The following is a 25385-nucleotide window of genomic DNA, read 5'->3' on the forward strand; positions in this document are numbered from 1 at the left end:
TCTTGAAGGAGTTCCCAGAGATGCTGAGCACTTGTTGGCCCTTTGGCCTTCATCCTGCCGTGCATCTCATTCCAAACCATCTCAACTGGGTTTAGGTCAGGTGACTGTGGAGGCTAGGCCATCTGGTGCAGCACTCCATCATTCTCTTTCTCAAATCGCCCTTGTGTTTGGAGTCATCGTTCTTTAGAAAAATAAATGATGTTCTAAACTAAATTCAAACCAGATTGGATGGCCTGTCAGATGCAGGATGCTGTGGAAGCCATGCTGGTTCAGTGTGCCTTAAATTTTGAGTAAATCCCCAACAGTGTCACCAGCAAAGCCCCCCCCCCACACCATCACAACTCCTTCTGCATGCTTCACTGTGGGATAGAGACTATCCATCCCCCTTTACTGTGTGCATAAAGACACGCACACACACACACACACGCACACGCACGCACACACACACACACACACACACACACGCACACACGCACACGCGCACACGCACACACGCACGCACACACGCACACACACGCACGCACACACGCACACACACACACACACACGCACACACGCACGCGCACACGCACACACGCACACACGCACGCACACACGCACACGCGCACACGCGCACACGCGCACACACGCACACACGCACACGCACACACGCACACACGCGCGCACACACACACACACACACACACACACTTTTTGTTTCATTATGGCAGCTGTTAAGCTGCATCCGAATGGGAGGGGGTGAAGCTGGTCAGAGTTCCTGTTCAGTCTCTGATTTCAAATAAATCACGTGATGGTTATTCCCTTTCTTACCACCTCTCTGCTCTGTCTCCCTGCTCAGCATCACAAAGGACCCTGGCACATTACAGCTAAGATCACTTCAAATGTGGGGATCAGGAGATCAAACTGAATTTAGTGGTGAAAAATAATTGATTGTTGATAATAATAATAATAATAATAATAATAATAATAATAATAATAATAATAATTGATAGTTTCCAATCCAGTTCTGACAGACAGAAATAAAAACAACATCATTAAGATCAGATCATGGAGCTGTTTGCTGCCTTGTTTCTATCTTCAGATTACAAGACTTTACTACAATAAAGATGCTGACATGTATCTGTAGGAACAACATCATTGAATCTGTAACAACTGGAGCCAAACCAGTGGCTCTGCTGGGATCACTGGTGAGCCAACACTTCCTTGATGTGTTGGCGATGATGCAATTCTACACTGCAATCATCGAGTCCATCCTCACCTCCTCCATCACCGTGTGGTACGCTGGAGCCACTATCAGGGACAAACAGAGACTGCAGCGTGTTGTGCGCTCTGCTGAGAAGGTGATTGGCTGCAGACTCCCATCTTTGCAGGACCTGTACACCTCCAGGACACTGCGGCGTGCAGCTCGGATCTCAGCTGACCCTTCTCACCCTGGACACAGTCTGTTTGACCTGCTCCCCTCAGGCAGGAGGCTCCGGTCCATTCGCACCAGAACCTCTCGCCATAAGAACAGTTTCTTCCCCTCTGCTGTTGGACACATGAACAATAACCATATGACTGTTCCCACCACTAACACATGACCCTACGCTGTGTCACTGCATCATTCCATGTTTGGCACTGATCACCACCTGCACTCATGTATATATCTTTCTACGTAGCACTTTTAATTCTTATTCCTACTTTTATTTTTTCATGTCTATTTAAGCGCAACTTATGACAGTATGTTTGCACTGAAGCACCGCAGCAATTTCCTGATGTTGTAAACCTGCTCAACATTTGGCAATAAACCCCATTCTGATTCTGATTCTGATTCTGATTTCTGATTTCTGATTGTTGATGCAGATTTCAGGGCTTCCTTTTGCTCCTCCGTTATAACTGTTCTCTCTTCTCAACACATGATGACACAAAGGAATCAGCAGTGACAAAGATGATGCTGAAGAGAAGCACACACTTCACACATATAACAGACCAGTGCAGTTACACACACCTCTGCTCGACATCAGGCCTCAAACAAAGACACAAAACACTAACTTGACTCTAAACAGAAGAAACGAGCAGCTGTTTCTGTTCTGTGCTTATTTATATTTGACACACATGCTTCTCTTTGTGCAAACACACATCGCACTATAAGGGTAACCTAGCACACAATGATTGGACAGCACAGTGATGATGCTGGGAGATCCTATACGAAGGAACACAGAAACACTGAGAACTTTAAACATTGATTATATTGAGATCAGCAGCCGACCCAGTCTAGATAAAGGCGAGCTGCTGCACCACAAACAGGTTTCAGTGTTTCCATGTGTGTGTGTGATGTCTTTACTTACACTGGTCAACAGACTTTAGTCAACACATCATTGAAAGGTGTTACACATGAAATAAAAACAGTGTTTATTCCTCTGAAGCAGCTGCATTATAACCAATCTGCTCCTTTGTGGCCGTTTAAAACAGCCTTAAATAACTGTTGTTATATTTGTTGCAGCTTCTGCTCCTCTTGGACAGACGACTCTTGAAAAGACGTTTTTGAATTTCAGCTTTTAACTGGATAAATATCAGATACATAAACGTCTGCAACAAACTGATTCCAGCTTCTACCTCATGATAGGAATGTTTTTGTGGCTCAAGATGACCTGATATCTTTCATGATGGACACATTTGACACATGTTCACATATTATAGACCAACAAGTTCTTCATAGCAGTTTAAATACAGGGAGTCACTTTTGGGCCCAGCAGATAAAACAGAGCCAATATTTCCTTCTTTGTTTAAGTAACGTGTGTCACAGATGTGACCTAGTAAAGTGTAGCTGAACATTAGCAAGTTATTAACACTCTCATGGCGAGCTTTGAATTTAGCGTACGCTAAAGTAATACACTAGCAAAAAACTATTTCCAGGCTCGACTTCCATCATACAGATGATGCTTGTGGCAAAAGAGTAAAGTTCAGAAGCCTTTTTTCATTATGTAATCTGTTTCTGTTCATGAGAAAATCATATTCAAACTGATTAAATAGACATTTTTCAGTAGTTAGCTGCTATGCGCCCGTCTCAGTGTGAAGTCTGTCTGTACTGGATCTGGATCCATCGGGGTCCCTCCAACAGCGACACAGTGATCCGGCTCACCAACTGGTGATAACGACCTACTGAGCCTGCTAGCAGGTGCAATCTGAGCCACAGTTATGGGGCTGATAACTGCTAATAACGCCCATTGATGGACTGTGCACACAAACAGTAACACAAAGACTCAATCAAGAACTGATTAATTAGAACATGGAAAACAATGAAATACACATTTTTTATCATGTCTGTACTTTGACAAAAACTCAGCTTTGATATTTGTGTCACTAGCAGGGACCACTCCCTTGGTAACGATAAGCGATGAGGGATGAGGAAGTGTGATTAGTGCTGCGGTTTGGGGAAGGCCTTGAAGGGGACTGGCGACCGCTCTTGGGCCAGGCAGAACCCCCAAAGACAGGACTGGGCATAATGGAGGTTTTGGAGAATGTTGTGAATGTATACCAGGTAGACTTGTGATGACCATCAACCCAGGAGCTTGATTAAGTGGTCAGGGATTCCTTTGTGGGAGGCAGAAGTCGCAACGCCGGTGAGGAAGGGAGGCCAGGGAAGTGATTTGGAGGAATCCCAGAAGACAAGGGGGCTTGGCGAAAGTGTGAGAGGAGCCATGTCCTGATTGGGGCGTGGCCAGATTCGGTGATGAACAGATGATCTGAAGGTAAGGTGTGCTGAGATTCCTGCTTCTATCGTGGTTAAAGCTGATGAATCCTCTGGACATCAAACACTGATGGTGTTATTGGAGCTGAGTGAAGTTTGATGGCTTTATTATCCAGGCTGTGACACATGGCAGCTGTCAGAGCAGAACACAGGAAGTCAGCAGGTGTGTTTCAATTCAGCCTCTGCTTCCTGTGAAGGTCCATGACATCACAGCGAGGCCACGAAGGCCGTCCAGACTCCTAGTCTCCCACAAACCTGTCCTCCTTCTCCCTGGATTTGAAGGACAGGTGGGCCCACCCTATCCCAGGATGCACTGCAGCGATGTTGGCTGCTGTGTTTGCACATGCTCAGTGTGACAGGATGTTGGCTGCTGTGTTTGCACATGCTCAGTGTGACAGGATGTTGGCTGCTGTGTTTGCACATGCCACTTTATTAGGTACAGTTTGCTAACACAGCCTCAGACCTGCTTTGCCTTCAGAGCTGAGCCTTAAATCTTCATGGCTCAGATTCAGCAAGGTGCTGGAAACATCCCTCAGAGTCATGTGATCAGTGACGTCAGCTTCAGCACTGACAGATAGAAAAGTGCATCCACATAAAAAGGATATATAATAGAAATCAGACGCTGATTTTCATCTTTTCAGACCTTTGTCTGGTGCTAATCCAGCTGTGTGTGTTTGTGATGACAGTAAATAAATGTCAGACTTACAGCTCCTGCTTTACTACATTAAAGTGATCAGATGAGTTCAGCACTTTGACATGGATGGTAGTGAAAGCAGGAAATGACAAATGTAGCACAGCAGCAGCGTTTAACACGTCTGAGCTGGAAACAGGAACTCTGCTATGATCATCATTCATATAACAACTTCCAGCTTCTGGTGCTCGGCTACAGTTTGGATGGATTTGCATTTAAAGATGCAAAGAGACTAAAATGGTTAGGGTCAGGAGGTCAAAGGTCAGAGCTCCTGTGGGTCTGAGGGCAGCTTCACGCTGGAGAAGGATGAAGGAGTCTGACCTGAGCCAGTGTTGGACATGAACACATCAGCACTGCTGTCAGTGAGCCTAACGACAGCCGTTAGCATCATTTCAGTGTTTCAGTCATAAAAACACTTCCTGTCACTGTGGTGGTTACAGTGACATCATGCAGTTTGTGCTTTGACCTCCAGAGGGCGACAAATCAGCACAGACAGAGAGCTCCATTCAAACTTTGCTGCCATCAGGAATAATTCTTCAAATATAATCATCAGTGTTTGAGCAGCTATGATATCAGGGACAATCTAGACATGTGTGACAATACTGAACATGTCACATGACACACCTCAAACATCATGTGATCCACTCTCAGTCTGCACTTTCAGTCATGACTTCAACAGGTTGAAATGAGCTTTGAACCAACATCAGTTTAGTGCTGAAATATTCAAACGCTGCAGGATGAAGAACAACAAAGTGGGGACGGATGTTTGTGCTTCAAACAGGAAAACCAGCAGAAATAAATCACCTTTAGATAACCTGCCAGAGCTTTGGGAGTTTCCAAGATGCACTAGAATGCAGCACAGAGTGTGTTTGTTTCGGTGTCCTCAGATGCCTCTGTGGGTGTTTCCTTCCTGTTCAAACTTTAATTTCACTTTCCTGAAGTAAATGTTTGTGACTGACGCTGTGAAGGTAATGGAAGCAGTCTGTAATGGTTTCCTGGCTAACATCAGTATAACTTCTGCTTTTTCGTGATTGTGTGTTTGCTGGTTTCAATTATTACGGTGTGTTCACACCGAACGCGATGGACGCGAATAAAACGCCCCAAACGCCCCTAATTTGACGCGTGTACATTCGCGTCTCAACGCGTGTCCAAGAAAAATCCATCGTGCGTCAAAATATGATATTTTGACGCGCGTGAACCGGAAATGTGGGAGGAATGTGGGAGGGAGTTGTGCCAGACCGGTATCTTTGCAAGATGGCAGCTATCGAGCTAGCGCTTGAAGAGAGAGTCTCCCTTCTCTATGTACTGTGGAGAGCAGAGCAGCAGCGTAAAAGACATCCTCGCCGTACCTGGGTCCATCAGGTCCTCCAGAGGCGTGAGCAGTTTGGTGAGTTTCACCACTTGCTCCAGGAGCTGCGCCTGGATGACGGCCGATTCCAGCGCTATCACCGTCGGCCAGTTTGAGGACCTGCTTTCCCTCGTCGGTCCCAGCATTGCCCGCCTAGACACCAACTACAGACGCTCAATCCCACCTGCAGAGCGCCTGTCCGTCTGCCTGAGGTTAGTAAAACTATTTAATACGGTAGTCCTTTATTGATACCTGTGCTAATATGCTAATCCATCCAGTTATACACTGCTAACATGGATGTGCTATGCTAACAGTGAATGCTGTCGGTGTTTACTGAAAGCAAACTGTGGTACAGAGACGACTCTTTATAATATTTCTAGTGATACTCAGAAGCTCTCATCAAGTCCCGATTTAATTCGATTTATGCTGTTATCAGTGTTTGAATGATAGCATGGCTGTGGTGTCACATCAATGTATGCGCTCGGTGTTTGCTGATATCAAACTGTAGCATTAGGACCACTGAGTTAACCTTTGTAGTGATACTCACTCCTTTTTATTTAGACCTGGTTTAATTCTGGGATAGTTGAATATTTGTATATAATCCCTGCAGCTGTCAGACTCTATAGCAGGGGTCACAGCCTTTATTAAAACAGAGTTAGATAAAACTGTGAACAGTTTGGTTCATCTCTAGTTACATGGTTCTATCTTGATAAGCTGTCTCATCACAGATTAATTTTTCAAAAATATTAATGATTTAAGCAAGGAAAGGGCTACATGTCAACACACAACTCTTTATTTCTATTAATGTCTTACTTCATTCCTACCTGATTGACATGTTTAGGAATTATGAGTGATTGGCTCACTGTAGTTGTGAAAGTTGCTACCAATCAAATTATGATATGTTAAAGTTAAAATAAAACACAACTGTTTTAGATATGATCTAATATACATTTTGTAATTATCCTTATAATTACAAAATGTTTTATGTAAGATTTAAGTTTTGTGATTTATATCTGACATCACAAAAGTATTTTGGAATTTGAATAATGTATTTTGTAACTGCAGTACACATAATACTGATTTTGAACAATTTTGTCCAGGTTCCTTGTCACCGGGGACTCCTTCAGGACCATCGCGTTCAGTTTCAGAGTCGGTGTGTCCACGGTGAGCCAGATCATCCCCCAGGCAGCGACGTCCATCTGGGACTGTCTAGTGGACGACTTCATGGCTGCGCCTTCACCTGGAGACTGGCGCTCCATCACAGAGGGAGCGCTGGAACTTTCCTCTGTGCTGTGCAGCTCTGGATGGGAAGCACGTCCAGACAAAGGCACCCCATATATCATATAGGAGACACACACATTGATATACACTAAATATTCATTTCATTTCTTTTTTGTGGTGCCCAAATTGATGCACCTGCTTGATTTTGTTTAAACAATTATTGCACACTTTCTGTAAATCCAGTAAACTTCTTTTCACTTCTCAAATATCACTGTGTGTGTCTCCTGTATGATATTTAACTGACATTTTTTTATTGTAACAACCAACAATTTATACAGGAAAATAATGTCTATTAACAAGGTTGCCCAAACTTCTGCATCCCACTGTATCAGTATATTTTGTCATTAGTATAATATGAAATAAATTCTACATGTGTCAAGTTGTGTGCCAACATTTGCTGTGTAGTAGAACTGAGACATTAGTCATTATAAACATTTATTTGAAATAATATTAAAAGTCTCAAACAGAAAAACATTAAACATAAATATATAAAATATAAGTATTTACAGAGAGACAGGAATAAAAAGGACCAGCTGCTCTCCAGAGCAGGAACAAGGCTGAGGAGGAAATGCTCCATTGGAGACTGGTGTGGCCTCTTCAGGGACTCCAGGATGGCCAGCTCCACCGCCGATGGACCGTCCTGGGACCCGTCCCTCATCTGCCTCGGAGCCGTCCTCCTCTGTGGGCCTGTAAAACAGCACAAAACACAAAGACATGAGAAGGCTGCTACTAGATTTTAATTTCAACAAACAGGATATAATCAGATTGGTTGTAGATATTTAGTAAAGGTGATTGTTAGGTATTTTAGTACCATGGTAGCATTTACTGGATATTGTTTTATAGTGACATTATGCAGGAAAACTCTGTCATTCAATAAGGCCCCTTTGTTTTAGTTATTTTTCTCTTTGACCCAAGAATTGATGTGTGAGAATCACAGGCTGGTACAAGGTTGAAATACCACAGAGATCACTCCCTCAGCTACATTAGTTTCTTAATCTTTTAGGAGACGCCTGTTGAAGGCCAGATGGTTTGTTTCAGAATTCACTAATGAAAGAACTCTTTGTTTTGTGCCTTGAAAATATGTCGCTGAGATAATCACAATTGTAGCTGAACTGATACACTACACAAAGGATGCTTCTTCACCCAAGGGCAGGAAGACGCTCCCTTATCTTGGTCTGTACTGGTTTAAACTGATAATCTGCTGTCTCATGAATTTTACCCTCTATATAAACTGTTGTACTTGTGAATAAAGTTGAGTCACTTTGGGAAGACAATCTAAAGCAGTCTCTGTTTTCTTGTTCTCCCAAGCTGCTCCCGAGCTGCTCGTACTAACACGCTGAATGGCATGCTTGAATATTACTTGAGAATATATTTGACTGTGTTACAGACTAAGGGACATTCTCTGCTGATAGGTGAAGGTACATTCTCTGCTGATAGACGTCCACGCCTCGGAGGAAGCCGATCCACGGAGTAGGCCCTGGAAACAGTTTCCTTCAATTTTGGTGTCGAGAAGTGGGATCCTGACGAAGGTAGGCACTCGTCTTTTATTTTATAAGACTGTGTTATGCCTTTCTCAGTGATCCACATAGAAACGGGATACGCTGACGAGGCCTTCTTCAGTGGCCCACATAGTAACAAGTGGGATACACTGAGGAGCCTTCTTTAGTGGCCCACATAGAAACACAGGAAGTTGCCTGTTGTTTTGTAAATAAAAGCAGAAAGGACACAGGAAGTTGCCTGCTGTCATAAACTAAGAAGTTGCTCACCAGCAGAAAGGACACAGGAAGTTGCCTGGGGTCATAAAACGAGAAGTTGCTCGTTAAAAAGTGAGAAGTTGCTCACTAAAAACATAAAATTGCTAGCAAAAAAATCAAGTAACCTCAGGTGTGCCACAGCAAAAATAAAAACTAACTTAAATCCTTCAAAGCGTCTAAACCCCTCTGGAAATCACTGACCATGGGTCAGAATAATTCAAAGACCTTAGACGGGTCCGATAAAAAATCAAAATTAACTGTAAAACCGAAAAAAAATAAAATATAAAATCACAAATAGCGGCTCAGTACGACTCCCACTTCCGGTTACGTTTAACCCACGCTCGCGAATCAATGAAGACTTCCATGATTACGTATCCAGAACATGCGGAAGTGCTTACGTGACTGATTTCGTCTCGAACTTAAGAACTATAACTTTAATGCATCCTAATGTATTTCCGGAGCCCTATCCCGAACGATTATCGCCAGAAAACAGGTCAGTAGAAATGTTAAATACTATTTGTGATAAGAAAAGTAGGCTGATTAAAAAGTCCTGTAAAAAATATATGATAGAATGTCGTGATGTGACCAATCGCATGCTACCACTATGGAAAAAAGGACCCGAGCCAGACGTAAATGCTTTAAATCAAGCCAGTGTAGGCTCTAGTAAATCCACTGCAGAAAAAACTAGCCTTATATGCCCATCCGTTCAACCTACGGCTCCGCCGCCTTATGATGAAAAAACAGAATTAATAGCTGCTGCGGCGGCTGCACGTCATCAGCGCGTATATCCTGATTTAACAGCAGAATCCCAAAAGAGTGAGGAAGGCACTGAAATGACACCTAAATCAGAAGAAGATGACTGGTTTAACCTAGATCAAAGACAGGAACGAGAATACACTGAACGAGAAAGAGAGTTACAGGAACATAAAAAGCAAACAAAACAGTTAATGGCAGAGTGTGAGGAAATCATGAAAGATCCTTTAACTGAACGTACGGAAGCTGAACTGCAGGAAGCCGTTTCTGTCATAGATAATCATGTTCAGCGCCACACTAGAGTAGCGAATGGTTTGACTGTGCCAAAAGCAATAACTAACACCAGAAATTTAATAAGGAACTACTTAAAGCAGAAAAAAGAGGAAAAAAACTCAAGAGGGCCCCCACAAAAACACCCGTTATAAAGAAAAGCAGGGATCACAATTTAATGACGTCAGCACCTCCCTCCCGTTCATGATAATAGGGGACATGTGTTGCATTCAACCCCCTAAAATTTCAGAGTTAGCAGCAACCATTAAAGAACTTCCCGATCCTCTACAAAATCCTACAGCCTTTGTTTCTGCATTACAGAGAAGTACCAGATACCACCACTTGGGTGGGCCTGACTATAGATATATATTATGTCAACGAATCCCAGGTGTGACTGAATCTCAGCTTATTGAAGAAGTAGAGGAACTAGACCCTAAAAATGACCAAGCAGCCAACACCACCTCGTTTTTGTGGATAAACGATGACAAAATCACAGCCTTTTTTCAAAATCTAAAGAGATTTCTGCTCACAATGTCTAGAGATAAAATTGATTTAAATGCAGTAACCATGTGTAAGCAAAAGCCAGATGAATCTATTCTAGTTTTTATGAAACGTTTCACACACTGCTGGACTAATGAGGCATGCATGCCTGAAGGAGGAAATGATCAGATTTTCATAACAACATTCTTAAACAATATTCATCCAGAATGTTCACAACTATTGAAGCTGACTGCCACTGATAATCTCTATGACATGAAAATAAAGAACTTTATCACACTTGTCAAAACAAAAGCTGGTGCAGATCTTTTTCCCAACAGCACGAAGGCTAAAACTGTTAAGATGATGTTGAACTTTGATGTTGAAGGCTCAGAGGAAAGTGAAAAAATGATGTATGCAGGGGCCCCGCCCCCTCAACAAGCGCAGCAGGGAGATTTCAGAAGGAAAGATAGGAGTGGAGACGTATGTTTTTATTGTGGAAAAATAGGACACTGGAGGACGGAATGCAAATCAGCAGCACGTAGGTCTCAACCACAAAACACAGGACCAGCTCCTGCCACTAGGCGTAAGCAGAGCTCTTACAGACAAGGTAACTGGCAACGCAGACAGGAATCACATCAAAATAATGGCCCCTTTGCACTTAGGCAGCAACCTTATAATCCACATTTTAATCCCCACCCATATGATAACGAAAGACTGGACCGACAATAGGGAGGCCCAGGTGATGATGAGGGACAGTGTGAAGCACTACACACGATGCTGCATTTGCAATTGTCCCGTAACACAGAAAGCTTGCCCATGTTAGATATAGAGATAGGTGAAAAGATTTATTCCTTTTTAGTTGACAGTGGAGCCACTAAAAGTTCACTGTCTGGAAAATTCTATAATGGGCCTGTTTCCTCTGTGTGCATCAACACCATGGGAATAAACGGAACTCTAGTGCAATGCCCCAAAACTCATTCTCTAAAAACACGCTGGGGCCCAAAACCAGATGAAATTACATATCATCCATTCATAATTATTCCAAACTCGCCTGTGAATCTATTAGGCAGAGATTTAATGGCAAAAATGAACTTGTGTATTTCATTTAACACAAAGGGTGAAATGTTTGCAGATACTGATAACAGCTATGTTTTCTCTGCCCTATGCACCGACACCATGGAGAAGGAACATCCTCTGTGTCAGCTGGACGCCTCAGCGGAGAATGAACTCAATATCCATCTGACTGGTATCCCACGTCACACTCTGTGTCAAAAACATGTGCAAACACCGTTACCAGGTAGCCCCATGCCTGGAAGCCACATATTTGTTTCTCTCACACTGTTCAACAACATGATAACTGCTCACACCAGTGAAGGCCAAACAGTGATTTTGTCACATAACTCAGACATAGGCTATGACATCACTGCACCATGTCAACACGTAGATCTAACCTACCCCATACACTGTACTATCTCTGCTGTCACATTGCCAGCTGAATATCAAAACATGACATTATGGTCAAGAGGTGAGAATGATGTAGGATTTATTGACTGTACACCTTATCATGCTCAGCTGAAAAACAACAAGCCGGTATATGTCAAGCAATATCCCATTTCCGCTGAAAAAGCCGCAGCCTTAGACATCATCATAGGAGATTTATTGACAGCTGGAGTAATAAAGCCCACAGTATCTCCATATAACACTCCTGTCAATCCTGTGCCAAAGCCTAACAAACCTGGCGTATGGCGTTTCACACAAGACTTAAGGCAAGTTAATGCAGTCATTATGCCTCTGCCACCTATTGTCCCAGATGTCCCCAGCATACTGACATCTATTCCAGCAACAGCTACACATTTTACTGTGGTGGATTTGTGCTCCGCCTTTTTCTCAGTACCTGTGCATATAGACACACAGCCGATATTTGCTTTTACACATAGAGATAAGCAGTACACATGGACTCGCTTACCCCAAGGCATGATAGACAGCCCTGCGGCTTTCTCAATGGTGGTACGTGCTACCCTAGACGGCTTCACTCCTCCAGAGGGCTGTACTCTGATCCAGTATGTAGATGATCTCCTCCTCTGTGCTGAAAGTGAAAAACTATGTCAAACTGCCACACACATGCTACTCCAGCACCTCCAACAGACTGGCCACAAAGCATCAGCAAAGAAAATGCAGTACTGTCAGACTTCTGTTCAATATTTGGGATTTACACTGTCTCACGGACAACGTTCCATGACTACAGACAGGGTCAAAGCTGTGACCTCTGTCCCTAAGCCCACTACACAGAAAGAAATGCTGTCTTTCCTAGGCATGGTGAACTATTGCAGACAGTGGATACCAGACTGTTCTTTTCATGACCACATTCTGCGTGAATGCTGCAAAAAAGACAAGCCTCCTCGAATACTGTGGTCCACAGAAATGACTGCCTCTTTCAATGCATTACAGGGAGCGCTGACCTCCGCCCCTTGTTTGGGTCTGCCTGACTACCACTTACCGTTCCACCTGTACGTCACAGAGAACGGCACAACCTGTGCAGGTGTATTGGCCCAAGAGCATGGCTGTGGCTACCGTCCAGTAGCCTTCTACTCAAAGGTGCTGCCAGCAGTAGTTCAGGGGATGCCGGCCTGCCTGAGAGCAGTAGCAGCTTGCTCTATCATGATAAGGGACTGCGAGAAGCTCACACTCTCACATGACACTATTCTACACACCAATCACCAGGTCACGACCATTCTAGCAAACATAACTACACAACACATGACCGCACAACGTCGCTCAGGTTATGAAGCTACACTGACTTCAACAGCAAATCTCACTATAAAAGCAAACAGCACACCCAATTCGCCAGCACACTTACTCATTCGTATGCTGTGTTCCTCTGACCGACAGGATGGTTCAGACGACCCTGACGATCATGATTGTGTGACACGTATACAGGAATCCACAGCACCACACCCAGACTTAGAGCAGACACCAATCCCAGACTCAGTCATTGTTTATGTGGACGGGTCCTGTTCAAAACCAAATGACAACTTATTTCTTTGTGGCTATTCGGTGGTGACATTGCCTGACATCATACTAGAGGCTCACTCATTACCATTTCACTCAGCACAAAAAGCAGAGCTCATGGCTTTAATACGCGCCTGTGAGTTACATGTGGATAAGCGAGTAACAATTTACACTGATAGCCGTTATGCATTCGGTGTGGTGCATGACTTTGGCACATTGTGGAGACAAAGAGGATTTAGATCTGCTGATGGAAAATCGATCGCTAATTCTGATCTTGTTCAAAGACTTTTGCAGGCTATACAGCTGCCATCGGCAATTGCAGTTGTTAAAACGAAGGGGCACAGCACGGCTGACACAGACGAAGCAGTGGGAAATGCTCTTGCAGACGTAACCGCGAAAGCAGCTGCTGCCTCACAGCAACCACCCAGAAGGGAAGTATTATCTTTGCCTTTACAGCTGCCACTTGTCACGCTCCCAGACTATTTAGAAACAAATGTTGACCTAAAATTCATACAAGAGCAGGCCTCTGCCTTAGATTACACTTACTGGGAAAGTAATGATTGTACCTTAGATAACAGAGACGGCTTATACAAAAACCTTGAGGGTTTGATTGCCCTCCCATCTTCACTACTGCCAATCCTTGTCCGCCATTTTCACGGTGTGAGTCATGTCGGACAAAGAGGGGTAATAGGAGCAATAAAATCAAGATTTGTAATCGAGAAAACATCACACGCAGTAAAACGCATATTAGCAACCTGTCTAACATGTGCACGAACTAATGTAGGAAAACCAAAAGCAAAACATCAGCATTTACCACAACCAGATTTCCCATTTCATACATTACAAATTGATTTTACACACATGCCAGCACAAGGAAGCATCAAGTACTTACTGGTAATAGTGGACCAATTTAGTAAATGGGTAGAAGCTTACCCAACATCAAAAGAAACTGCAGAAGTAGTCTGTCAAAAGTTGTGCAATGAAATAATACCCAGATTTGGAATACCTCACCAAATTAACAGTGATAGAGGACCTTCATTCACATCAGAAGTAATTCAAAAGTGTGCTAAAACTCTAGCAATAGACTGGAAATATCAAGTGCCATACCATCCTCAGAGTTCCGGAGTTGTAGAAAGAATGAATAGGACCATAAAAAATCGCCTGACTAAAGCAATGATAGAAACAGGAATGACCTGGATCAAACTACTTCCTCAAATCCTCTGCGAGATTAGAATGACTCCATCCGCAGCAACCAAATTATCTCCATTTGAAATAATCATGGGAAGACCGTTTCCAACACCATGGTCAGCCTCCAGAGGGGCACCGCTATTGGAAGGGGACATAGACACTGCATTGTCTGACTATGTTCATAACCTGGTAGAAACACTGAATAATAACTATCAGAAAGTTTGTCTCTCTCAGCCTCTCCCTTCCATAGATCCAACCCATCCGTGGAAACCAGGAGATGCGGTATTGGTAAAGTTGCTAAAACCAAGGGCACTCGGGGAGGCCGCGTGTTCCAGCCCCCAGACTGTACTTGCAGTGACGAGAACCAGCATCCTCACAGACGGACAACCTCAGTGGATTCATGCCAGCAGGGTTAAGACCAGCCCCACCAAACCACCTAAGGCGTCGGATCAAGTAGATGACGTCTCCGGCGAGCCAGCGCCCGGATTCAATACACCTATAGATGACGACTCAGGCGAGCCAGCGCCCGGATCCAATACACCTACACACACACAATCACTGATTAACACACAACGTCGGAAAGAGCCAAGACTCAGAAAGCCCTTTGATCCCCCACCTGAACAACAACAAGGTACTCGAACATCCAGCAGGAACAGAAAGCCTAGAGTACCACACAATGTCTAACCTGATAAAGATAGACTCGTTTCATCCTGATAATGGAGAAAATGAAATGCCCATTGTCATCACACGACGCTTATACGATGTCTCTCGAACCTGGGACCAGGCCAGAAGACGACTAAAGAACTGTCTTTTTTATATATTTAGGTTATTAATCATATCTACTGCATTAACCTTAGGATTTTTATTTACTATTTCGTATTGTAAAGTGCAACCCTGTTCACATTTCTGCAAGCCACATTTTCAATGATAACCCATATAGCTACTAGTACAGCTACTTCAATGTATTTGCAATTAGCACAAATTGATCCTGAGGATGTGCCAGATGTTACCAATGATGTTCCTGATGTGTATATTGAACATTAGGTTGTGAACTATTACATTTTATGATTTGCTTTTTATATTATGTTATTACATTTGTGATTTTTCCTTTCTATTTGAGTTATTATTTTTAAAAATAATAAAAGAGGGGAACTGTTAGGTATTTTAGTACCATGGTAGCATTTACTGGATATTGTTTTATAGTGACATTATGCAGGAAAACTCTGTCATTCAATAAGGCCCCTTTGTTTTAGTTATTTTTCTCTTTGACCCAAGAATTGATGTGTGAGAATCACAGGCTGGTACAAGGTTGAAATACCACAGAGATCACTCCCTCAGCTACATTAGTTTCTTAATCTTTTAGGAGACGCCTGTTGAAGGCCAGATGGTTTGTTTCAGAATTCACTAATGAAAGAACTCTTTGTTTTGTGCCTTGAAAATATGTCGCTGAGATAATCACAATTGTAGCTGAACTGATACACTACACAAAGGATGCTTCTTCACCCAAGGGCAGGAAGACGCTCCCTTATCTTGGTCTGTACTGGTTTAAACTGATAATCTGCTGTCTCATGAATTTTACCCTCTATATAAACTGTTGTACTTGTGAATAAAGTTGAGTCACTTTGGGAAGACAATCTAAAGCAGTCTCTGTTTTCTTGTTCTCCCAAGCTGCTCCCGAGCTGCTCGTACTAACACGCTGAATGGCATGCTTGAATATTACTTGAGAATATATTTGACTGTGTTACAGACTAAGGGACATTCTCTGCTGATAGGTGAAGGTACATTCTCTGCTGATAGACGTCCACGCCTCGGAGGAAGCCGATCCACGGAGTAGGCCCTGGAAACAGTTTCCTTCAGTGATCACAAGGGAATCCCACCGACTAAAAAGGTATCAGTGCTTGCTGTACATACCTGTGGGTGCAGCAGCAGGAGCTCAGGGACTGGGGATGCTCTGCTGCAGAATCAGTTGGTTCTATCAATACAGTATTAAATGTTAACAGGTTGGATATAATAATCGTAGAGTAGACAGTGGTCCCTCATTTATTGCAGGGGTTCTCAGAATAACTAGCCCCTGGTCACAGTTCTCACAATTGATTCTCAAAGTGCAAACCTTTGTAGATTGCAAAACGTAAAAGTATTATTATGCCGCGGTTTGTCTTCATCTGCCCGCCACTTTCGTGCGCCTTTTTCCCTCACGGTGCAGGTGTGTATTTCCAAATGAGGCTCATAGTTATGGGTGTTTTTGTGCTGTTTTTTCTATTGGACGCGATGGTTATCAAAACCAAACGTGATAAATTTGGCAAGCGCAGGAGATTTGTCAATCAGGCTGCAGAATGCAATGCTGTACTGTGCAATAAAAAATCAGCGAAAAAGCAAAGCAGTGACGGATGAACAGCGGGACCACTGTGTGCTGTTTATTAATAAACAATAAAATATATTCCTAAATGACAACATGCATAAAAGCAGAACGGTATTTGTACGTCAGTGGGAAAATAGCGGTGGCTTGCTAGCTTTTGTGCGGCTTCCCCGGGTCAGTGAAAACTTTCAAAAGAGAAATGAATGAACTTACCAGGTTGCCCGATCTCTTCACATATTTCCTCCAAGCTCGGTCCTTTTTATTCCTGTCTCGGTACTGAAAGCAGCTGGTGTTGTACAGCTCCGAGTTGTTTGCTACCGCATTGATTAGCCTTCCCCTCCATTGAAGTATGAAAGGCTTTGGCTGGATCTGCCCCTTTGACCTAGGTAACAGCCACGTCACCAGGCTCCTGATTGGTTGTCGCGGTGCGATTTGACGCTGGAGTTCAGATTTTTCCAACTCGAGCGGTAGACGCGAAACGCGCGTATGCACAAAATGCAACACAAAAACTCACGCGCGTGGTTTTATTCGCGAGTCAAACGCGCCAGACGCGCTACACTGACGCGCGTTTCACGCGTTTTGGCGTTTTCGCGACGCAAATCTGCTTCCGAATTTTCGCGGGACCCGCAATCGCGCGTCATCGCGCCTTTCCATTGACTTTACATGTAAACCTGACGCTCTATTCGCGTCCATCGCGTTCGGTGTGAACACACCGTTATTTCCACTGTAGACTATCTATAGCTTGTATATAAAAGATGGCGGCAGAGACCGGGTTCATACATTTGTTTGTGTTGAAGTCTGAAGTTTTGTCTTCAGTTCCTGGAAGTTTCTGCTGCTGTTTACAGAAACATTTAATGTCCAGGATGTTTGTAGTTTGAAGGAAAAAAGACTCCATGATGAGTCAGTCATAATATTTTCAGTGATGATCTGTAGAAAAGTAACAGTGAAGACTTTTTCAGTTCTCAGTGCAGGGTGGAGTTTGTGGTTCTGCATGTGGGGCAGTTTGTAGATGGAGGCAGCAGCTCTGTTCATTTTGGGACTGATGTAAAAATGCTTGCTGATGTTTCCTGTTGTCTAAAAGTTGATGCTGCTCACAGATAAATGAGTGTTTTCAGCCTTTGATCAGTTTTTGCTGCCAGAACTTCCCTGATGTGATGGATGTGCAACTGGAAACATCTGGAGTTAGTGAGGCGTGTTGAAATGTTGACAACACGATCAGCAGCTTGAACAGCAGATTTCCTCTCAGTGTTTGAGGATTCAGAGCCTTTTGTAGACTTCTGATCACTTCCTGTTAGAAATGTTCGACTCTAAAACTCTGAAATGATGCTGCTGCCTTCAGAGAGGGTTCAGCCTTCACAGTGAAATAAAAGTAAACGTTCCTGTGCAGTGAGCTCCCTCAGACATTTGATGCACTCAGACAAACAGCAGCTTCACTGCATTTAGTTCATGTTTGTCTGTTTGGACACAATCACTGCTGTGTTTTAGTGTCTCTGCTGGAACTGCACAAAACTCCTTCATTCACCATCCCAACACTGAGAGGATGGGAGACACACAGAGTCACATATTTCACATTCTACCTCAAAATCTACACAGCCATCGCCCTGTACAAGCCCATCAGACTGTTGTGATTTCACAACCAAAAGTGTGTAACCAAAAGGGGTTCAGTTTAAATGGTGGGTCTGTGCCTCCTCCCACTGACCTCAGAGGGGAGAAAAAAATGGCACTTTTGTTTTTAAATGCAATTGCATCAAAAATACTTGTTTGCTATTACAACGCTAACTTTAGTGGACATTAAAATGTGCCCAAAGACGCATTTTTGCATTTAAATGTCCTAAAACAGTGAGCGGTGACTGGGCGGACTGCCAGCATTCTAGCCACTAGACAGACGTGTTTCTATCAAACAATGACATCAGAATAAAGTCATCTTTACAAAAAGCAGACGGGGTAATGAACTACACCTGTATTTCTATTTTGTTAAATGCACGAGGAGAAGACCTGATAAATACGAGCAGTAAGGCTTGTTTGTGTGTAACGCATCACATTACATTACAAAATTCGTCACCTTTAATAGGAAAACACATTTTTGGTGGTGTTTTATTCGAGAGAGGTGAACACTAAACCGATATACTGTGAATTGTGTGAATTGTCTAATATATTGCACCTCATCCTAGTCTGTGTGACATCAGCACACATAGCAACAGCTTAGCAACCACACTTCCTGTTTTTAACATCTCTGCGACCACAGGAAGTTGACAAGCTTGATGAAATTAGAAACTACTTCCTGTTCTAACACAGGCAGATGTGCAGAGACAGTTCTCAGCTCTGTGGGTCTGCAGGTTTCCATCTGAATGGTCTCCGATGCACACATCAACATCAGCTGTGTGCAGCTCAGTTCCAGCACAAATCTGCCGCTCCATAGTTCACGGTAACGGACTCACAGCTGGCCCAACGAGGCCGAGCGTGTCCGCCATGACCTGTTAGTGCGTGATCAGAGTCCAGGAATCAGACGAAACACACTGAATGCGGCCTGAGCTATTCCACAGTAACTGTTACTTAGTGTAGCCAGATGGGTTACTCTTCACTGCTCTCCTCCCTCTCTGCTGTTCAGCTTGTGTTGAGTGAGCTGCGCTTTCATTCAGCTCCCGATCATAATGTCCTGCATTCAGTGATTTGCAATTAATATTAATGGAATATGCTGCTTGCAAACATAATCAGCCCTTTGCACATTTGCAAACTTAATCCAACTGGATAAACACCACAATGTTACCTTCAAAGCAACCTTATAGTTGGACGACCTATAAGAATAATTCAGAGTGAATAATCACCAGTTTTAGTGTGCAGCCTTTAGCTATCAAATACGAGCTTGAACAATAAAGACAGCCCACAGGGGCGAGAGGGGGATTTGCTTTAAATATCTTAGTGACCAATCAAAAAGAAATAAACCAAAACATGTCAGAGTAAAAAAACATTTTTCTCGAATCTCCAGAAAAAAAATGAGGTAGTATTTTTTTCTGGAAAGGGAAAAAAATCTCTCTACAAATCTCCTTTAGTTCATGAACAGATGTTCTGCTTCACTTTCAGAGTACAAACCGAGGATTGTTTGGTCTCAGTCAGACTGCAAGGACTGCACACGAACACTGGTGACCGATCACCTGAATTCATCTCATCACTGTGAGTCCGAGCTTGTTTATTTGACTGAAACACAGACAAAGATGTTCCTTTCTCTGACGTGTTCAGAATCTGTTTGTCATCGTTTCGTTCGGAGCGCTCGCTGTGGAAACGTGAGTCACAGCTGCTCGCACACACGGTGCTCCATGTTCAAACTGTTTTTTAATAAATAATAAAGCTGCAGAGCCTTTTGAAGGAAACTTTTTAGGTAAAGTCTCTCTTATTGGAAAAGTCCCACAGGGTGGGGCACTGGGGCTGTAACAGTGGACGACATGATGGTGTTTGTATCACGTTTACTGTCTTACGAACAGAGATGCTCCCACAGACAGGAACACGTTCTTCTCTCTCTTTTTGTTCTTTAGTTTGCGGACACCATGGGCGCTCGGCAGTCCGTCATTCATATTACGAACAAGACTGAGGGCTACACCCTTCAAAACCCCAGGTGACCACACTTCTTACTGTGACTGAGATGCTGCCTGCACATCACCTGACACCTCACTGATATCACTAATAAAAGTAACAGAAGGGAATCAGGTACTCTTAGTACCATTGATGTTAAGTTAGACTCTTTTTCTCCAATTGATCTTTCTGAGTTAACTTCAATAATTACTTCCTCCAAACCATCAACGTGTCTTTTAGACCCCATTCCTACAAAACTGCTCAAAGAAGTCCTGCCATTAATTAATTCTTCAATCTTAAATATGATCAACCTATCTCTAATGATCGGCTATGTACCACAGGCCTTCAAGCTGGCTGTAGTTAAACCTTTACTCAAAAAGCATCTCTAGACCCAGCAGTCTTAGCTAATTATAGGCCAATCTCCAACCTTCCTTTCATATCAAACATCCTTGAAAGAGTAGTTGTCAAACAGCTAACAGATCATCTGCAGAGGCTTATTTGAAGAGTTTCAGTCAGGTTTCAGAGCTCATCACAGCACAGAAACAGCTTTAGTGAAGGTTACAAATGATCTTCTTATGGCCTCTGACAGTGGACTCATCTCTGTGCTTGTCCTGCTAGACCTCAGTGCAGCGTTCGATACTGTCGACCATAATATCCTATTAGAGCGATTAGAACATGCTGTAGGTATTACAGGTACTGCGCTGCAGTGGTTTGTATCATATCTATCTAATAGACTCCAGTTTGTGCATGTAAATGGAGAGTCCTCTTCACACACTGAGGTTAATTATGGAGTTCCACAGGGTTCAGTGCTAGGACCAATTCTGTTTACATTATACATGCTTCCCTTAGGCAGTATCATTAGAAGACATAGCATACATTTTCACTGCTATGCAGATGACACCCAGCTCTATCTGTCCATGAAGCCAGATAACACACACCAATTAGTTAAACTGCAGGAATGTCTTAAAGACATAAAGACCTGGATGGCCGCTAACTTTCTGCTTCTTAATTCAGATCAAACTGAGGTTATTGTACTCGGCCCTGAAAAGCTTAGAAATATGGTATCTAAGCAGATTCTTACTCTGGATGACATTACCTTGGCCTCCAGTAACGCTGTGAGGAACCTTGGAGTCATTTTTGACCAGGACATGTCCTTCAAAGCACATATTAAACAAATATGTAAGACTGCTTTCTTCCATTTGCGCAACATCTCTAAAATTAGAAATATCCTGTCTCAGAGTGACGCTGAAAAACTAGTTCATGCATTTATTACTTCCAGGCTGGACGACTGTAATTCATTATTATCAGGAAGTCCTAAAAACTCACTGAAAAGCCTTCAGCTAATCCAAAATACTGCAGCAAGAGTCCTGACAGGGACTAGAAAGAGAGAGCATATTTCTCCTGTTTTGGCTTCCCTTCATTGGCTTCCTGTTAAATCCAGAATTGAATTCAAAATCCTGCTCCTCACATACAAGGTCTTAAATAATCAGGCCCCATCTTATCTTAATGACCTTGTAGTACCATATCACCCTATTAGAGCACTTCGCTCTCGCTCTGCAGGCCTACTTGTTGTTCCTAGAGTATTTAAAAGTAGAATGGGAGGCAGAGCCTTCAGTTTTCAGGCCCCTCTTCTGTGGAACCAGCTTCCAGTTTGGATTCGGGAGACAGACACTATCTCTACTTTTAAGATTAGGCTTCAAACTTTCCTTTTTGCTAAAGCATATAGTTAGGGCTGGACCAGGTGACCCTGAATCCTCCCTTAGTTATGCTGCAATAGACGTAGGCTGCCGGGGGATTCCCATGATGCATTGAGTTTTTCCTTTCCAGTCACCTTTCTCACTCACTATGTATTAACAGACCTCTCTGCATTGAATCATATCTGTTATTAACCTCTGTCTCTCTTCCACAGCATGTCTTTATCCTGTCTTCCTTCTCTCGCCCCAACCAATCACAGCAGATGGCCCCGCCCCTCCCTGAGCCTGGTTCTGCTGGAGGTTTCTTCCTGTTAAAAGGGAGTTTTTCCTTCCCACTGTCGCCAAAGTGCTTGCTCATAGGGGGTCATGTGATTGTTGGGTTTTTCTCTGTATCTATGAAGCGCCTTGAGGCGACTTTTGTTGTGATTTGGCGCTATATAAATAATATTGAATTGAATTGAATAGACGAGCAGTAAATTTCTTCTGAACACTGACATGATGTTGTCATCTCAGCAGCAATAGCCCTGTCCATGTTTCTTTCTCTAAACAAACTCATCCACCTGACTCATTATGAGAGTTAGGGTCCTGTTGGAATAAGAATATTAATTCATATTTTTCTTTTTCCTCACTAGTCTGCATCTTGTTAGCGGACTCTGCCAAATCCCTTTGCCAACAAAACTTGGGCCTTCTGAATGTGGCAGCGCTCTGTTCTCTAAGACTGGCGGCACAGCGCGAGGATCTGTTGGAGTCTTCACCTACGATCTCTACGATACAGCTGCAGACAGAGCTGATAAGAAAATAGCCGTCCTGTTCTCGGTTCCTTTTGACTACGGCCTGTACTCTAACTGGTGCGCCGTCGGAGTCTTTGACGGGGAAACAAACAGTGATAGTGCTCTTTATCATAAGATGTATCGCACTCCTGAGAGAGGGTTTGTCAGAGGAAAAGCTGATGGCTATGATCTGACTCACACAGATTTTAATGTCACCATTAAATCCAGCATGACAAACTTCAGCGTTGCAACGCTGAAAGTTGAAGTACACATAAAGTAATTGAATAAAAATAAAGTAATTATGCAAATATGAGCTCTGATTGTTTTTGGGGCAGATCTCGAGGAAAGGCCTGATCACCCTTCATTAGTATTATTTTTACTTATCAGGATAAACAGATATAAACTTGAGTTAACCCAGGGTTCCCCCATCTTCCACAGAAAACGCTCCTTACAACACAACAGACATTAGGAATAGTGATGAAAAAGGAGTATAAAAGAAATACCAGTAAAATACAATCCTGTTGTAAAAAGCGATCAACGCTCAGTATGGCTGTTTATTTCACAGGTGTGGTTGGTTGAACAGGTATCGAGGTGTGTGTTTCATGTTTGTGGCAGTGGAACAGACTCATCAGCAGAGCAGAATCATTTTCTGATCACACGAACACATTTCACCCAGCAGATAATCAATATGTCACTGAAAGCACGCTTTAACCCTTGTATAGTGTTCGGGTCTGTGAGACCCGTTTTCAGTTTTTTTCAGAAGAAAAATTAAAGAATTAATTGTTTTTTCAACCTGAAATTCATTGGCTTTGGCTTATTTTCTGTGAAGAACATAAATCCAAACTAATTTTCAATGACCTCATACTGTACCTCCCCCCACGCATTTACATTACATACAAGGTGTTCGGGTCCACTGGACCCAGGTCTAATAAAAGTGTTGAAAGTGCAGGTCCTGTGTTCCCACACTCTGTCCTCCTCCTCTCTGGTGCTGCTGATAGTGTTTTCTTCCCCTCCTGCTCCGCACAAAGTTGCAGCATTGTTGAAAATTCAACTACCAACACCGTCTGCTCTGACATTCCCACACATTTTACCCTCTTTCTTGAGGGATCCAAATTTTATTTTCTCATACCCTGTCCCACCTGCAAATTAGGGGCATAATAGTATAAATAAGACTTTGCCAGTGTGGTTCTTTATCACAACTGATCAAGATGGCAAAAGATTATCTGCTGCGAGGGCCATCCAATTGATTTTGGAAGAGAGAGGGGCTTCTGATGATGATGTTGACAAAGAGGTTTCAGAATATTTCACATTTCTGAAAATTCAGAGTCTGACAGTGACTTTGAAGAAGAGGATGAGGTTGAGCACCATTTAGTAACAAAACGAAGACGAGTACCCCATCTGCAGCCAGCTCTAGGACCAGAACAAGCCCACCAGACAGCAAGTGAAGAAATATGGATGTCAATAACTGGTGAAATTGGTCTTCTTGCCTAAGAAATGAGCCACCCTGCAGAGCTGTTACTGTGATAAGCCAGGGCCAACACGGCTGAAATTACTCATGTGCAGGACATCAAGTCTTCATTTGAGCTTTTCATCCCAGATTCCATCCAGAAAATTATTCTGGATTGCAGTAATCTAGAAGGAAGGTGTGTTTTTGGAGAGAGGTGGAAGGAGACCAAATTAATCTAAGAACCCCAAAGGCCTACTTTGGGGTTCTTATCCTTGCAGGAGTTTTCAGGTCCGAAGGGGAATCCACAGAATCCCTGTGGGATGCAGAAACCGGCACGAACCTTTCCGTGCATCAGTGTCTCTGGAAAACTTCCACAAAATTTCCAGGATTATCCGTTTTGATAACCGAGACGACAGACCAGCTCGACAGCAGAGAGACAAGCTAGCTGCCATCAGGACAGTGTGGGATAAGTGGGTGCACCACCTCCCCCTGTTTTACAAACCTGGGCCTAATGCCACCATTGATGAGCAGCTGATCCCATTTAGTTGTGAAACATATTGCTTCACGTGTAAATGTGTTGTGTCTTTCCACTCACTCCACTTGATTACAACTGATTTATTTTTTTATAACATTTTATAAAAAAAACAAAAAAAAAACGAGAAGCACATTAATTCATAAATGTGATCTGACAAAGGTAAAGGGAAAAAATTAACCATGTTTGCTGTTCATATGGTTTGTAATTGGGATGAAGTAAACATCTGTTGAGTAATTTAACATAAAATTGTTTGATAGTGTTAATTTGGAAAGCCAAAACTCTAGCGGGTCCACCAGACCCATGAACACTGGTTGAGTAACAAAAATATGAACACCACACAAGGGTTAAAAGACATAACCTGCTCCTGACAGTTTGAGTTTATGTTCTCTCAGCTGCAGCTGTTTGAGATTGTGAACCAGCTCCGTAGGACAGAAAACTCAGGGTTAACCCTGAAGTAACCCGAATGAGCAAAATTCTCTGGAGTTAAAAGCTTTAGTTGTTTAAAAATAAAG

The 25385-nt window shown here is 43.0% G+C and overlaps 3 protein-coding genes and 2 long non-coding RNA genes across 5 annotated transcripts in view; 3 read left to right on the forward strand and 2 right to left on the reverse strand.

Moving 5' to 3' along the window:
• LOC143416657 (uncharacterized) overlaps nucleotides 1-25385 on the reverse strand; it is a 376067-nt gene that overhangs the window by 196490 nt on the left and 154192 nt on the right. The gene's annotated exons all lie outside the window — the stretch shown is intronic.
• Nucleotides 1-25385, reverse strand: part of LOC106676470 (uncharacterized) — a 234236-nt gene that overhangs the window by 112140 nt on the left and 96711 nt on the right. The window lies entirely within an intron of this gene.
• On the forward strand, nucleotides 5132-24352 carry LOC106676621 (uncharacterized). The gene is made up of 4 exons (XR_013095315.1): nucleotides 5132-5389; nucleotides 19942-20031; nucleotides 20391-20470; nucleotides 22754-24352. It is a non-coding gene; the product is annotated as an uncharacterized LOC106676621 (long non-coding RNA).
• LOC143414648 (uncharacterized) lies at nucleotides 5594-7742 on the forward strand. Its single transcript, XM_076879442.1, has 2 exons — nucleotides 5594-5981; nucleotides 6870-7742. The coding sequence occupies exons 1-2, from the start codon at nucleotides 5722-5724 to the stop codon at nucleotides 7114-7116; spliced, it is 507 nt and encodes a 168-aa protein (XP_076735557.1). The 5' UTR covers nucleotides 5594-5721; the 3' UTR covers nucleotides 7117-7742.
• On the forward strand, nucleotides 10437-16138 carry LOC143414654 (uncharacterized). Its single transcript, XR_013095312.1, has 2 exons — nucleotides 10437-11604; nucleotides 13601-16138. It is a non-coding gene; the product is annotated as an uncharacterized LOC143414654 (long non-coding RNA).

The sequence above is a fragment of the Maylandia zebra genome, linkage group LG3 (assembly GCF_041146795.1).
Source record: "Maylandia zebra isolate NMK-2024a linkage group LG3, Mzebra_GT3a, whole genome shotgun sequence".
Taxonomy (NCBI): domain Eukaryota; kingdom Metazoa; phylum Chordata; class Actinopteri; order Cichliformes; family Cichlidae; genus Maylandia; species Maylandia zebra.

Coding starts and splice junctions, on each gene's coding strand:
- LOC143414648 (XM_076879442.1), top strand. CDS start 5,722: ATGTACTGTGGAGAGCAGAGCAGCAGCGTAAAAGACATCCTCGCCGTA. Junction 5,982..6,869: donor CGCCTGTCCGTCTGCCTGAG/GTTAGTAAAACT, acceptor AATTTTGTCCAG/GTTCCTTGTCACCGGGGACT.